The 15,315-nt window shown below is 38.6% G+C and overlaps 1 protein-coding gene and 1 long non-coding RNA gene across 6 annotated transcripts in view; one reads left to right on the top strand and one right to left on the bottom strand.

The window, feature by feature from the left end:
* The window catches only part of HECW2 (HECT, C2 and WW domain containing E3 ubiquitin protein ligase 2), a 402,919-nt gene that overhangs the window by 64,368 nt on the left and 323,236 nt on the right, over window positions 1–15,315 (bottom strand). For all 4 annotated transcript variants that reach the window (XM_058440001.1, XM_032755095.2, XM_032755096.2 and 1 more), the window contains exons 16-17: window positions 14,173–14,275; window positions 11,285–11,381 (exon numbers count right to left, since the gene is read on the bottom strand). In XM_058440001.1, coding sequence (XP_058295984.1) covers window positions 11,285–11,381; window positions 14,173–14,275 — 200 coding nt within the window. The remainder of the gene's footprint in view (window positions 1–11,284; window positions 11,382–14,172; window positions 14,276–15,315) is intronic.
* LOC116810511 (uncharacterized) lies at window positions 1,248–5,500 on the top strand. Of its 2 annotated transcripts, none has more exons than XR_009213854.1 (3): window positions 1,248–1,444; window positions 1,524–1,655; window positions 4,342–5,500. It is a non-coding gene; the product is annotated as an uncharacterized LOC116810511 (long non-coding RNA). The 2 variants fall into 2 exon arrangements; XR_009213855.1 differs by having other exon boundaries at window positions 1,248–1,523; window positions 1,614–1,655.

Raw genomic sequence — 15,315 nt, 5'->3', positions numbered from 1 at the left:
ACATTAACTTTTATAAGATGAAGAAAAAAATAAAAACACAAATTATGGTACTAAAATCATTCTATTTCATTGGAATATAGAGGATAATGTAAATATGCAATCTTATTCTGAGTGCTATGGACAATATATTCTGATTCCTATACCATAAAGTAAAATACCAATCACTGATACAAGCATTTATTTAGATTTAGTTCTTATCTACAAAGCAACTTGTTTTTCTATTTGATATTTTCACAAAGTTCCACTGATTTTTTTGTTTGTTTGTTTTGAGACAGGGCCTTACTCTGTCGTCCAGGCCAGAGTGCTGTGGCATGATCTTGGCTCACTGCAACCTCTGCCTCCTGGGTTCAAATGATTCTCCTGCCTCAGACATTTGAGTAGCTGGGATTATAGGCATGCATCACCACGCCCAGCTAGTTTTTGTACTTTTGGTGGAGATGGGGTTTTGCCATGTTCGCCATGCTGGTCTCAAACTCCCGGCCTCATGTGAGCTGCCTGCCTTGGCTTCCCAAATGCTGGGATTATAGGCGTAAGCCACCATGCCTGTCCAAGTTGCACTGATTTTTATATTCCCAAATTTGAAATATTTTTCTTAAGATTGCTTGCTGACTTGAAGGCACTGAGGTGGAAGGCAAGGTTTCATGTTCACGTGAAAAATTCCCTAATGCATAGAAAAGTCAATGGATTTGCCCTTAGCCACACAGCTTACGAGGTATGATAAACGAGTTCAGTCCTTGGTTTCTTCTGGCTAGATCCATTTTATATGATAGATGAAGCAGCTAATCTTTAGTATTTGCCAAACTTTCCTTTCTGTACTTTATTGCCAGCAGCTAACTACTATTTTTTTTTTTTTTTAAAAAGACTATTAGAAATTAGTGGCAGGCATGTATGTAAAGGAGTTGCACAGAAGGCCAGCCTCTCTCTGCTTAAGGTTATTTCAGTGAAGGCTTGAACCAGGCAGAACATTTTCCCTCAAGTTTTGGAATCATACATCTGAAACACGTGATGGAAACCCAGGCCCATTATCTGGTGAATGGTTTTTCTGATAACAGATGTAAATGTTGGCTGATAAAAGCTAAATCAGAGAAAAGTTATCTTGAAGAAAAATGAATAATAACTTAACCAAAGAACTACTCTTACACGGGTCAGTAACACTATGCTTTGATCTTGAAGAATCAAAAGCTATCTCCCACAAATATGCAACTTATCTCTTTTGTCTATCAACACAGTGAATCCAGGCAAACAGAACAAGACAAAAAACAAACAGGCTGAGCACTCTCCCCTCCTTCCTTAACTGGAGCTACACAGAAGGAGTTGAGTGATGGTAGATATTAGGCCCTGGTCTGCGGCTTGTAAGTTTCTTGTGAATAAGAAAAACATCATCGCTTCTTGAGTCACAAGGATGATAGGATGAGAAAAAGAAAGGACAAAGGCACCAGAGGAGGTATTCCAACTGGGAAACTTTTCATCACTTTCCAGATACAAACTAGCAGTCTGTGAAGGCAACTGGTCTGATTTTTCAGGTGAGAACATATGAGAGGCAGGCTGAGATCAATTTTCTACTGGGCCAGCTAATTCATCACAATGACAAGCTATGGGTCATATGCTTCCAGGAACCAGACACTGGAACATGTCGTCTGATGTACATCACACCAGTAAGTACTTTCTTATGTTGATATTGAGTCATTCTTTCAGTGAACATTTTCTGCGTGCCTATTGTGTGCCAGTCATGGTACCACATGCTGGGAATCCAATGGGGAGTAAGAGAAAGTCCCTTTTCAAGGAGCTTACAGTGCAGTGGAAGACAGAAGGTCAAAAGGTAATTCTCATTTGATGTGAAAATATTTAAATTCTTCTGTTCACTTAATTGAAGCGTGGTTAGGCTTTATACCTGCTCCTGGTCTAAACAGTTCTTTATAAAGCCCTTTCACGTAGAAACAAAGAAGGCATTAGTTTACTGTCTGTAAAGAGAGCAGATCAAGGCTGAGGAAGAGACAGAAGTCAGCAGATGTCCTGGAAATGTCACCAATCTTTTCTGAGAAAAACAAAGGAACCGCTTCTTGGTTACCAGGTATTTGCCTAATATGCTATAGACCAGTGATTCTCAAACTGGCATCCTTGGTCTACTAGAAATTTGCATACATAAGCTCAAGCTCTGCAAGAATTTTTAAATTTTGTGTCTTCACTTTGATGATCAAAGCACATGAAACAATATAATAATATTTTAGATGAGATGGATGACATTTATGACTGAATCTTGCCCTATGACTTTGGGTCCCATGTTTGTATTTATAGGGCACTTGGTGCAAAGTGATCAGAGGTGAGCTTTTAAAGGGACGGTGAACACACCTGGCTGCCCTTAGGCTGGCAGGGCCTTGATGTTCAATATGATAATAACACCAGTCCCCATCTGCCTCTTACGCACACTTCGCTTACCAATTAAAAAAAACTTTTCTCTTACGGTGTTAATTTGCATCATGAAAATGATCAAGTGGGGTTAAGTAATGTATATGTAAATTACCACAGGCTAAAGAGAAAATAAAAGAGATGGATTTAAAAAGAAAATTATGTATTCATGCTAAACAATGCATAAAAGATATCCTGGCTTATTCTAAGAACAAAAGCTCTGCAATAGTTTGCAAATAAAAAGTGGTGGTAGAATCCACTCATCCCAAGGCACATTCAATGATATGTTTTATCCTTCAGTATTGTATTTCAGGTTACACTATTAAATGAATTGGCTTATCAAACCAATGAATCAGTAGATAAAAATAAGCTTTTTGTTAAGAAGGAAAAACAATGACTGATAATTCTAAGGAGGCACATGCTAGGCCAGAGATGCAAAAATCAAAAGAATCAAGTCAAACACAAGCACAGAAAGGTGCAAACGTGTCTTTCCACCGATAATGGTCTCAACATTGGTGGTTTGGCTTCTGAAAAACAAAATATACTCATGTTAATAGCATTAATTCAAATGTTATTGATTTTTTCTAGTTTTTAACTTAATTTGTATGTCTTTTGGTTTTGTAGTTTATAAAAGCTGTAAGCATAAGAGGTTTAGACATATTTTATATTTGTATACATTTAAGTTTAAAAGAAAAGTGATTAACGTCAACATTATAGGTCCGCAATATTTCTTTTTCCTTTTAGAGTGGAAAATAACAGATGTGACTCCTACAAATTTTCATGAGTCCACCCAGCGTTTGGAATAACATAACAAGTTTGAGAAATGTTGCTAAAGACAACTGATCATGATTAGAGGAATGTTTGAAAATTACTTTAATATATTTTTTCAAGTTTATTAATGTATACAGTTAGAAGGAATCTGTGGCAGTCCTCTCTGTTGCCCAGTCTAGAGTGCAGTGGTACAATCATGGCTCACTATAGCTTCAAACTCCTGGGCTCAAGTGATCCTCTTGCCTCAGTCTCCTGAGTAGGTGGGACTACAGGTATGTACCACCACATCGAGCTAATTTTTAAACATTTTTGTAGACACAGGGTCTTGCTATGTTGTCTGGGCTGGTCTTGAACTCCTGGCCTCAAGTGATCCTCCTGCCTCAGCCTCCCAAACTGCTAGGATTATAGGAGTGAGCTACTTACTGCATCAGCCTGGCTTCTTCTTAATAAAGAAATTCAATTCAACCTCGGTGGCATATAATGAAGATTAAGGTTATATTAATACAACGTATTATCATTTGGCCCTCTCTGCATGGGTACATTTATCTCTCTGTGCCCCTTAGAGTACATTCTAGCACTTTTATGGGTACACCTTCTGATTTGGCTAGTGAGGTACAACTCAAATTCCTTTTGAAACATAAGTTTCTTGAGGGCAAAAGCCCTTTCTCCTTTTTCTTTTTTCTGAGATGCAGTCTCACTGTGTCACCCAGGCTGGAGTGAAGAGACCCAATCTCGACTCATTGCAACCTCTGCCTCCCGGGTTCAAGTGATTCTCCTGCCTCAGCCTCCAGTGTAGTTAGGATTACAGGAATGTGCCACCACGTCTGGTTAATTTTTGTATTTTTAGTGGAAATAGGGTTTCATATGTTGGCCAGGTGAACTCCTGAACTCAAGTGTCCACCCACCTCGGCCTCCCAAAGTGGCTGCGATTACAGGCATGAGCTATGGTGCTACAGCCCTTCCTCCTTTATCTTTGTGTTCCCCAAGTACAAAACACTTTTCTGTCTACCTGATAAGTGCTTAGTAAAATATAAACCAGGGACATGATTAATTTAGGCCAAAATAACATATGTGGTTCCTAACAATTTCCCCTAAGAATCCACCCGGTGTTTGGAATAAACAATCTTGCTATCTTTTTTTTTTTTCTTTTTTTTCCTGTGGCAGAGAAATAAAAAAAGAATTGGAAAGCCGATGTCCAATTATTTACTAAAACAGAATCCACTGGAGAGAAATGTAAAGGCAGGTAAAAAGGCAATCTCTTAACATGAAAACTCACAACTGTAAAACGAGAACCTAAACCATACAGCGACAAGCTCAGGAAAAAGTCTCCAGCTACTGCTGTCTCTCAGACTCTCACAATATGTGTAACCACTTCCTCCTCTGCATGGAATCACCCCAGAAGATCAACTCTACTAGATCATTTGAGGACAACGAACAAAGTCTCAAGACTGAATTCCCACAGAAAACATTCTCATGAAACCACCCAATATTTTGGTGAAGTTAAAAAAGGGCATGTATTCGGAGACAACCAGAAGCAGCAATGCTGAAAAACCACAAAACTCTGGATTGCCGACTCTGCACATCCTGGTTCCTCTAGATACAGTTCAGTGGCACATTCACAAATACATGTTTTCAAAAAGTGCCCTCAGGCAGTTCTAGAGAAATGCTTTGACTTGCCTAATGGTATAATGTCAAGAAAGGAAGACCAGCACTGATCACTCATATTCATTATTACAGTCACGGGGCACTGTCTGACTTGACAGATACAGCCGAGCAGTTGAAAGGTTACGGGAATTTAAGTCCATTATGGTCATATGATTCTTATGGACCCAGAGATGTGAAATTAATCAGCCACATGTGTAGGGACAAAGTTTGTCATAAATAGATATAAGTTATCTGCATGCTAAGAACTTAGAGAGTTACTTAACTCTGTTTCCTCATGTTAAAATAAACATAATTATAGAATTCAAATGAAATACTTAGCCTGGAGCCTATTATATAGGAAGCACTCAATAATTTTAAACTATTGAGTATATTATTAGATAGGCTCCATAATTATTTATTCCTTTTTCAACAGACAGTATGATCTATTGAAAATAAAGCCAAACTAGATTTCTTTGACCCACTCCTTTTTCTGTTTGTATTGTCGGCAAGTTGATTTAGAACAACTTGCCAACATATTATTAACATGTTATTAACATAGAAGGGATGCTTATTTTGTTTGCTTCGTAAGAAATGCTTCTGATTCAGTAACTGGGCAATTTATTCAAATATAAGTAAAAAGCAGATTTTATTAAAAACTACTTTGTGCTATCATAAATAATTCATTGTTCTCTATGATTTAGAAGTGGATTTATTATTCTTTTGGGGTTGGGGAAGGCACTGAGACTGGTTTCAGCACTGATATTTTACTTTGGTCCACAGAGCGTCCAAGTCTAATGAGTTACTAAAGGAAAATGACATTTTACTGAACTGTTTTCTTCATAAACATAACAGAATGTAGGAAAAATCAACAGTAAAACAGATATACCTAAAATATGATTATTCCTCATGTAAGAAAACTATCTTGAAAATCATGATTGAACCACTTAATAGCAAAAAGGCACAATACTTTGGAGAAATATCCAGTGGATGAATGCATGTGTAATTTGGGGAATCTTTCAAAGTTACATCAGAGAACAATGTTTATCAGAAAATAATTTAACAAATATCTGAGTGTGACACTGTGAAAAGAACCTAAACTAATTTTGGCTATTGGAGTTCCTGTTTTGGGCCTTTTAAATTTTAGGTGATTGACTGTCCAGTTGTCTTAAAGTTGACATTAATAGTTAACAGATTCCATGCATCAAAAATGTGAAAATTAGATATATACATGATATATCATTCAAAGGCACATGTAGATCTATAAATTAGCACATCCATTCAAATAAAACATGGCTAGCACTTATTCCTCTTGCAGAAGTCATAGAATAGATGACAGGTTCTAAGAATCTGTGTTCCTTACTGCCCTGAAGAACAAAGTCTCTAATCTCTTAGATAGGCCCAGAAGATAATTAGCTCCTTGGAAAGATATTTTAATATACCTTTGGATGCCTTCTAAAACGCTATCTTAATGACATTGCCATGATATTTTGGCCCCCAGTAATTTCCGACTAAACCTGGAGCCAGAAGGCTCAGTCCTCAGTCTAGGTATGGAACAGTCAAGGCTTGTTTTATTGTGTAAACGTAAAAGATATTAGAGTAAAGCTCCCCGTAGGAAACAATGTGAGAGCACCACTAAAAAGCCCTCCTATAAACAAATTAATAGTCAAATTAAAGACGGCCGGGCACAGTGGCTCACGCCTACAATCCCAACACTTTGGGAGGCCCAGGAAGGCAGATCACTTGAGGCCAGGAGTTCAAGACCGGCCTGGCCAACACGGTGAAACCCCATCTCTACTGAAAATACAAAAATTAGCCGGGCATGGTAGTGCATTGCTGTAGTTCTGGCTACTCAGGAGGCTGAGGTACAAGAATTGCTTGAACCTGGGAGGCAGAGGTTGCAGTGAGCCGAGATTGTGCCCACTGCACTCCAGCCTGAGTGACAGAGTGAGACTCTGTCCGCTCCCCACCCCCAAAAGGAAAAAAGATCCTAGATCCTAGTTGTATTTAAATTATATCCACAGAATCACACTGGTCCATTTATATGCATGATTAATTTCAGGAATACTGGTTTTTAGAATTAGAGCAAGTTTAGGGGCAAATTACTTTAAACCGAGTCCTTCTAATAGAACAAAGAAGGGAAGGGCAGACTACTAATATAATAATGATTTAAATTTACTGTATGCTTACTATGCTTACACAGTACCAAATGGTTTATACATATATTATTTCATTTAATCTTCAAAAAGATGCTGGAAGTTAGAAATTCCGATCCCCATTTTGCAGATGAGGATGACAACTTGGAGGTTGTTTAATGTCTCATTCAAAGTCACCTAGTGGGTAAATTGCAGAGTCAGAATTCAAACCTAGGTCTTTCTGGCTCCAAACCTGAACAAAATCTTAACAGCTATACTCAACTACCTTCTAAGAGCCATTACTGCTGCTCTCCCAGTGAGACAGAGTCTACTATTAGGTCTTCCCAATGACCATTACTACGTGGTGTCAATAAATTATTTTAATCAGGTGTCCAGGCACAATGGCTCATGCCTGTTATCCCAGCACTTTGGGAGGCTGAAGCAGGAGGATCTCTTAAGCCCAGGTACTCAAAATGAACCTGCACAACATAGCAAGACTCCATTTCTATTAAAAAAAAAAAAAAAAACAATTAGCGGGCCAAGGTGGTGTGCTCCTGTAGTCCCAGCTACTTGGAAGGCTGAGGCAGGAGGATGGCTTGAGCCCAGGAGGTTGGCTTGAGCCCAGGAGGTTGATGCTGCAGTCAACTGTAATCGTTACACTACACTGCAGCCTGGGCAACAGAGTGAGACCCCCTGTCTCAAAAGAAAAAAAAAAAGGTGTCTTTAAAAATTCAATAATTATCCCTATGTAAACTGTATGTAGAAAAATAATAGTCTCAGTCCAGATTTGCTATTATTTAAGTTTGGTACAGCAAAGATCAGAAATTTGCCATGTTGGTCCAGACATCTGAGTGATAAGTAAACAAATCAGGAGAGGACTAAGGGAGAGAGCTAGGCAGGTCTTAACAGGAAAATGCATATGGATCAGCAGAAGTAAATTCATGCTATTTTCACCAAGTACTTCAGATGTTAACCAAGACTAACATTTCCAGTCTAATATTATATGTAGAAAAATTCATTTGCCACAAAGCTGGAAAAGAAATAGGTTAGCAATTTTGAACACTAGGGTTTATCTTATAAAAGATAGCTTTTGAAACTTTAACTTTTTATTACCTAAAATTCTGTATTGTTTGATAAATTTCAAAATGGGTAATTATTTCTACAATAAAAAAAATTAAGAGTAAAATTAAACTCTAACAAAACCCCAGGGCTCTTTAAATAGGATAATGAAAGGAAATAGAAGGTTCAAGTCTGCATTTGCCTCTAGTCTGATGAATCCTGAGACACATATCCATTTGCCTTTTGTGGTTCAGAATTTCTTGACTCCCAAGTTACTGATTTCCTACTAACATAAAATATGGAATGATCTAATCTACCCAGAATGAAAAAATTATCACAGATCATGTCCTCATGGTGAGAGGAGTTATATAGGAAGCACTCAAGGAGGAAACAGCCTGCTGCCAAAAATAATCACTGGTGCCTGGGGAGAGCTGGACTAGCAGGGAACAGATTTACTGGCTGGACCTAATAATCATATTAGAGGGGAAATTCTCAACTCTTAACTCAGGTTCATGGCCTTTCTCATTACACAGTGCTTTACAAACACCAATACTAAAAATTTTATTGAATTTTTAAATGTGCATTAAATTCACTTAGAAAATATTGTTAAAGGTTGTTTTCTAATTAATATATTTGTATTCGTATAAAATGTTAGAACTTTTTTTCAGCTTTTATTTAATGTCACAGCATACAAACATCTTCTTTCAGTGAGAACCAGTAGTAGCATATAATAATCCAATGGGGACACTACCCATTTTACAGATGTGGTACTGACTTTTGGAAGCTGATTTTTCTAACAGGGGAAATAAACATTTCCTGAGGTTTGTTTAAAAAAAAAAAAAAGGACAGCAACTTAGTACCATTCACATTTGCGTGATAAATGAATTTATAGGGAGCAGTGATTTAAATACAGCAGGTGAAAGTAAAAGCCATATCATAATGCATGGAAAACCATAGCCACATAGACAGGAAGACACACCAGTGAAGTCTCAGGGAAGAGAAAACTATACATAGATGCAAACTAAATGAACTGCCTGCTATCCTCTGGCTTAGGATGAATCACAAGCAAACCAGGAAAACACAAAGTAAAGAAGTATACCTACTTCAATCTCTCAAGGGCTACCACTTTTACCATTATATTATGGGAAAAATAAGAAGGAATATTTATCTTAAGTGGTGTGCCACAGATGAGAAAGAACATATACAAAGCTATCTTGGTACTGGGAATCCTTGCTCCAGGCACATCTCAGTAGAGATGGGGTTTCACCGTGTTGGCCAGGCCGGTCTTGAACTCCTGTCACTCAGGCTGGAGTGCAGTGGGCACAATCTCGGCTCACTGCAACCTCTGCCTCCCAGGTTCAAGCAATTCTTGTACCTCAGCCTGAGACTCTGTCCGCTCCCCACCCGTCTCTACTAAAATACAAAATTAGCCGGGTGTTGCGGTGGGCACCTGTCATCCCAGCTACTCGGGAGGCTGAAGCAGGAGAATCGCTTGAACCCGGAAGGCGGAGGTTGCAGTGAACTGAGATCGCACCACTGCACTCCAGCCTGGGCAACAAGAGTGGGACTCCGTCTCCCAAAAAAAAGACAAGAGACCAAGAATATCGTAAGAATATTTGGTAATTTATTTTCAAATCAACAACTATATATATATATATATATATTTTTACATTCAGTATGTGCAAAATGCTATTCTAGATATTTGAACAGTAAGGAGGAAAAATAATGATGAGTTGCATTAAGATCCCTATTTGCAAGGCTCTTAAAATCTAATTGGAAAATAACGCATAAGGACTTGAAAAGTCAAATCAAAACACAAAAGTCATAAAGTCAAACCAGTACAAAGGACAATGTGATACATTTCATGACTAATCATCAAAATAGTATCAAGACCAAAGGTTATTGCAGCCAAATGTGCCATCAGAATTATACAGAGAGGTTTTGAAAAAATAATTCTTAGGCTCTACCCCAGACCTCTTGAATTAAATTTCTGGGTAGGGCATGGGAGAACAGGGGGTATAAATTCAGAGAAGGGAGAGGAATTGGAGGAGGCATGACCTGGCATTTTGTATTATATAAAGCTTCCCAGGTGATACTGATGAAAACAGTTTGGCACAACTTAGTGGAACAGTATTTGAGAATCACTGCTCTGGGCCAGGATGGTACCCCCAGGCAAATAATACTTCTACCAGTAAAGGTGACAACTGAACTTGGGGTTAAGGAATATTTTCAGCAGAAACTCTTCTTTTCCTATCCCCACTGATGCCTAGCACATTTAGATAGAGAAATACTAGCCCAGATCATGAAAGTGAGAGTCCATAGTGGAGTTGAAAGATTTCAAGGAGGGAAAGCTTCTGCTGGGTTTTAGTGGAAAAATCTTGCTTCCCAAACTTAGGAGAGAAAAGCTTGCCAGGGAAGGGGAACAGCATGTATTCAGGAAAGTAAAACTGGGCTTGAGAAATGATGTTTTGAAAAGTTGTTTAGAAGAGAGGGCTCATGCAAGGGGAGGCTCAGTTTTAGAGAGTATCAGATTCCCTACTTAGGTTCTAATCTGTTTTTATTATGGAAAAATGTGAATACCAAGTCTGGAACTCTATACATCTCAATTCAATAAACTGTATGCTACTTTTGCTTACTCAAGTTACACTCAAAAAGGTTATGTCATTAATTTCATTATAATCTGCACATCTAGGATAAACGCTTGGCTTAATTTTTTTTTTCATATTTCTTTTTTTAAATCGGGTGGGTTGTTTAGTTGATTTTATTCACCTTTTTTTTTTTTTTTTTTTTTTTGAGACGGAGTCTCGCTCTGTCGCCAGGCTGGAGTGCAGTGGTGCAATCTCAGCTCACTGCAACCTCCACCTCCTGGGTTCAAGCGATTCTCCTGCCTTAGCCTCCCGAGTAGCTGGGTCTACAGGCACGCACCACCATGCTCAGCTAATTTTTGTATTTTTAGTATAGACGGGGCTTCACCATGTTGGGCAGGATGGTCTTGATCTCTTGACCTCATGATCTGCTTGCCTCAGCCTCCCCAAGTGCTGAGATTACAGGCGTGAGTCACCGCGCCCGGCCGATTTTATTCAACTTTTATACTTAATAAAGAGAAGCCAGCACTACAATACCTGGTGATGATGACAAAATATTTGCATACAAGATGTTTTTGCAAAGGATGTCAAAAAGAAAGAATAAATTTCCAAGACAACTATCAGTACAACTAAGATTTAATGGTTTGTGCTTATGCAACTTGAACCAAACACCAATATTATTGTTACCTGAGTGAGTGATTCCTGGTAAGATCAGGTTGACGCTCCTGTAGAATTTCAAAGATATTGGGTTGACGTAGAAATGCAACAATCTTGTCATTGTAAGCTGAAAAAAAAATCAGAAAAGACAACAATTTAAAAAAGAATCTATTATTAGTTTATGTATATAAATCCAAACTTGTGTGTGTGTGTGTGAGGTGGAGTGATCTCTTCACCCAGGCTGCAGTGAAGTGACGTGATCTCAGCTCACTGCAACTTCTGCCCCACCGGGTTCAAGCGATTCTCCTGCCTCAGGCTCCCAAGTAGCTGGGATTATAGGTGCCTGCCACCATGCTCAGCTAATTTTTTTTTTTGTATTTTTAGTAGGGATGGCGTTTTGCCATGTTGGCCAGGCTGATCTCGAGCTCCTGACCTCAGTTGATCCACCTGCCTCAGCCTCCCAAAGTGCTAGGATTACAGGTGTAAGCCACTGTGCCTGGCCTATAAATCCAAACTTTTCAAAATCATCTGTTTTTCAGCCAGGCATGGTAGCTCACGCCTGTAACCCCAGCACTTTGGGAGTCTGAGTTGGGAGGATCACTTGAGCTCAGGAGATTAAGACTAGCCTGGGCAACATAGTGAGAACTTGTTTCTATTGAAAAACAAACAAACAAAAATAAATGAAATTTGTTTTTCTGGCTAATATCACTTATACTCAAAGTTATAGTTTGGAACTAGACTGTGCCCACCACTATAGGTGCTTACATTCCAATTTGTATCTAACCTTTTATATGATTATTGGACTTAGGTCTGTTAGCTGTGGCTTAGTTAAACATTCTTAGTAAACTCATTTGACAAGCCATGTTTATTAGCAAATGGCAAGATGAGGTCACCAACGAGATTCTAGATCTTGATCATTTTAAGCTTACGAAAATCAGCCTCACAGAAATGACAAGTCAGAAATGAAAAACCATCTTCTGATTAATTAGCAGCCAGCCAGGGAGGTAAAGAGGCAGAACTCAATTTGCCAAAATGTACTAGTTGCCAGCAACAGCTAGGACCAAAATGCAGAGGACAAACTATTCTCAAACTCAATGTGGAAATAAATGCCATGAAGCCACAGATAGCTCTTTACCAAACCAACTACACCAACAGCTACAACACAATCATCATTACGAACCATGAACAAAATGTGTTTAGAAAAATCTAAATCCCAGTCAAGGTTGGCTAAAGAAACTTAAAAATAGTTAATTAAAATTTATTAAGGATACCGTTAATACCTCTTTTGCCAAGAAAATGAATTTGTTTACTTAAGATGATTCATCTTGATTATATTTGTTGATAATCATAAATAGGCACAAATATATTTAAATTCACAGAACTAGGACAGAGTGTTTAAATTCTTCAACATCAGAGATTCTGGTATAGGATATTATCAAGATACATGCCTTTCTTAAACTAACAAATAATTAAACAAAAGAAGTATAATAATTCTGTAGAGATCTGCCATTTCAAATCTTACCTGAATCATGTTGCCTATAACATATCTATTTTAGTTATGTATATTTATATATACAATAACAATAACAATTTTAAAGAAATACTATCTGCTAAAATGGAATACCATTGTCAACTCAAATGTTCCCTAAGTGCACATTTCACTATACATGAATAATGAAGACACTTAGATAATTATTGAATTGGGGTTTATAGTGCATCTGAGCTCAGAGCCCACATAACTTTCTAAGCAACAATTTTATAGTGCTTTAAAATTCCATGTGCAGTATTTAGTGTCATATTAATAATAACATAAAAAAAACCCTAGACTGTTAGACTTCAACCCTAGATTTCTTCTCATCCAGAGGTCAAACTTCTTAGGTCATGGGCATTATATTGAATTTCACGATAATTTTTTTTTTATTTAAAGAAAACGTTTTAAAACAAAGATAAACGGAGAGCTGGTCTAATTTTTTTTTTTTTTTTTGAGACTGGGTCTTGCTCTGTCCCTAGGCTGGAGTGCAGTGGTGCGATCTCGGCTCACTGCAACCTCTGCCTCCTGGGTTCAAGTGATTCTCCTGTCTCAGCCTCCCGAGTAACTGGGACTACAGATGCGTGCCACCACGCCTGGCTAATTTTTTGTATTTTTAGTAGAGACAGGGTTTCACCGTGTTAGCCAGGATGGTCTCGATCTGTCGCCCTTGTGATCTGCCCGCCTCAGCCTCCCAAAGTGCTGGGATTATAGGCGTCAGCCACTGCACCCAGCCAACCTAGTCTAATTTAAGACGGAGCATGGAGCCCATATGGCCTCCCACCAGTCTGTCCACTCCACCCGCCTTAGGCGCTCCAGGTTTGGCAACCACTGATCTACTTCAACCTCATCCTTTTAATAACAACTCAAGTTGTTTTTTAGGCCTTTCTCCCACACTCATTGATTTTTATTTTACTATTTTAGAGGTTCTTGCTGCCTTCTATTTGTGACAAAAGCCCTTAAGAATGTGCTCTCCTTGATTGTTTATTTTGTGAGGCTGCTACAGATTCACACACCATTTAAATTCTGTCTCGGACTTAAATATATACTAAGTATATGCTTGTCCAAATTCTTAATTTATAATGATTGCATAATATATTACCTTAATAAATTATTTTTCCTTAACTTCAATAATCTAATATGATACCTCTACTCAGGAAAGGTAGGGTGATATTAAAAAACAATCTCATCCTTTAGGATATTACAAGACAGAAGCCCTTTGAGAATCAATTCTGTAGGATTTTGTTATACATTTCTTAAGGATAATGCAGCAATTTCTCAATACAGGGCAAAAAGTAGCAGGCTAACAACAGGGGAAGTATGAGCACAATGTACATGGTACACATCATGGCACAAAAGGACAGATAATTTCCGGAAAGCGATGACATACCCACTGGAACCACGTCCTGGTACTGTGGCCTACTGACTGTATTGAATGTACTGGATGGCCTGGGAAGGACTGGTGGTCCTGCATGTCGAGAATCTTCTCCTACCTGCAAACAGAAGCATCATTTATGTTCTGCACCAAGGGCCAGAATACTCTATATCAGCATCCCAAACCAAGTTGTTCAAAATACTAACAATGAGCATGGTGAAGTACCACTTGACCAGAACAGACACCAGCTGTGGGGCTGAAGCAGGGTTCTTAGTTACTGAAAGCCTTGTTTCAGTGGCTAAATGGGGGGGAAAAGTTGAGGCATCCACATTCTTGAGAGGGGCTGGGGCAGTGACTCTTTACCAAGTGGCACAGAAGTAGTTCAATCTGCTTATAATTACTGAGGCTGCAGCAGCTAAACAGCAGACTTGTTCATCAGGACTAACTTCTGCGTTGACAGAGCACAGTCTGCAACAACACAATCAAAGGGAAGACTGAGTGGTATAAAGTGTTTTGGGGCAGTGCCAAGATATTTCTTCTTTTGGCTAAGGCAGGCCAGGGAATTCCCTGGCTCAGCAGAGGAGGGGTTGAAGAGCAGCAATCTTCATGTGGGGTTCCGAGTCAGTGTATTATCTCCTCAGGAGCAATTCTCCATGCCTATTAGAACACCTGGTACAACAGATCTTTCTGGTTTGAGCCTCCCACACCAGGGTGCTAATAGGAGCAGGTGTGGAGGAGCTAAATAGGGTTGTCCTAACCAGAATTATTTATTGCACCTAATATAGATTTAGAAACTCATACACACAAGTAGATAACCAAAAATACCCATTAACAGCCTTACCAGAAAACTCTAATGTTGTTTTCGCTTCTGCTTTAGCATTTTCCCCCATATTACAGAGATCTTTTGAGACAATAGTAGAACAGCAGTGTAAGAGAGAATAAGAAAAAATAACATACTGTACTGGATTTAAAAACTGGGATGTTGAAAACAGAGTTTTATTCCACCCACAACCATTTGCAGTCCTTTTATCATGTTGCATCACTTGGGTATTTGCTGAGGATTTTTCTAAAGACTCTAATGCTGGAAATATCTACCCCACCCTCTACCGCTTGCTTGTCCTTCAAGAATGCTCTCACTCATTCTTCAAAGCGTAGTTC

This window comes from Hylobates moloch, unplaced genomic scaffold (genome assembly GCF_009828535.3).
Source record: "Hylobates moloch isolate HMO894 unplaced genomic scaffold, HMol_V3 SCAFFOLD_1, whole genome shotgun sequence".
Lineage (NCBI taxonomy): Eukaryota > Metazoa > Chordata > Mammalia > Primates > Hylobatidae > Hylobates > Hylobates moloch.
This window is presented reverse-complemented; position numbering and strand designations above follow the sequence as displayed.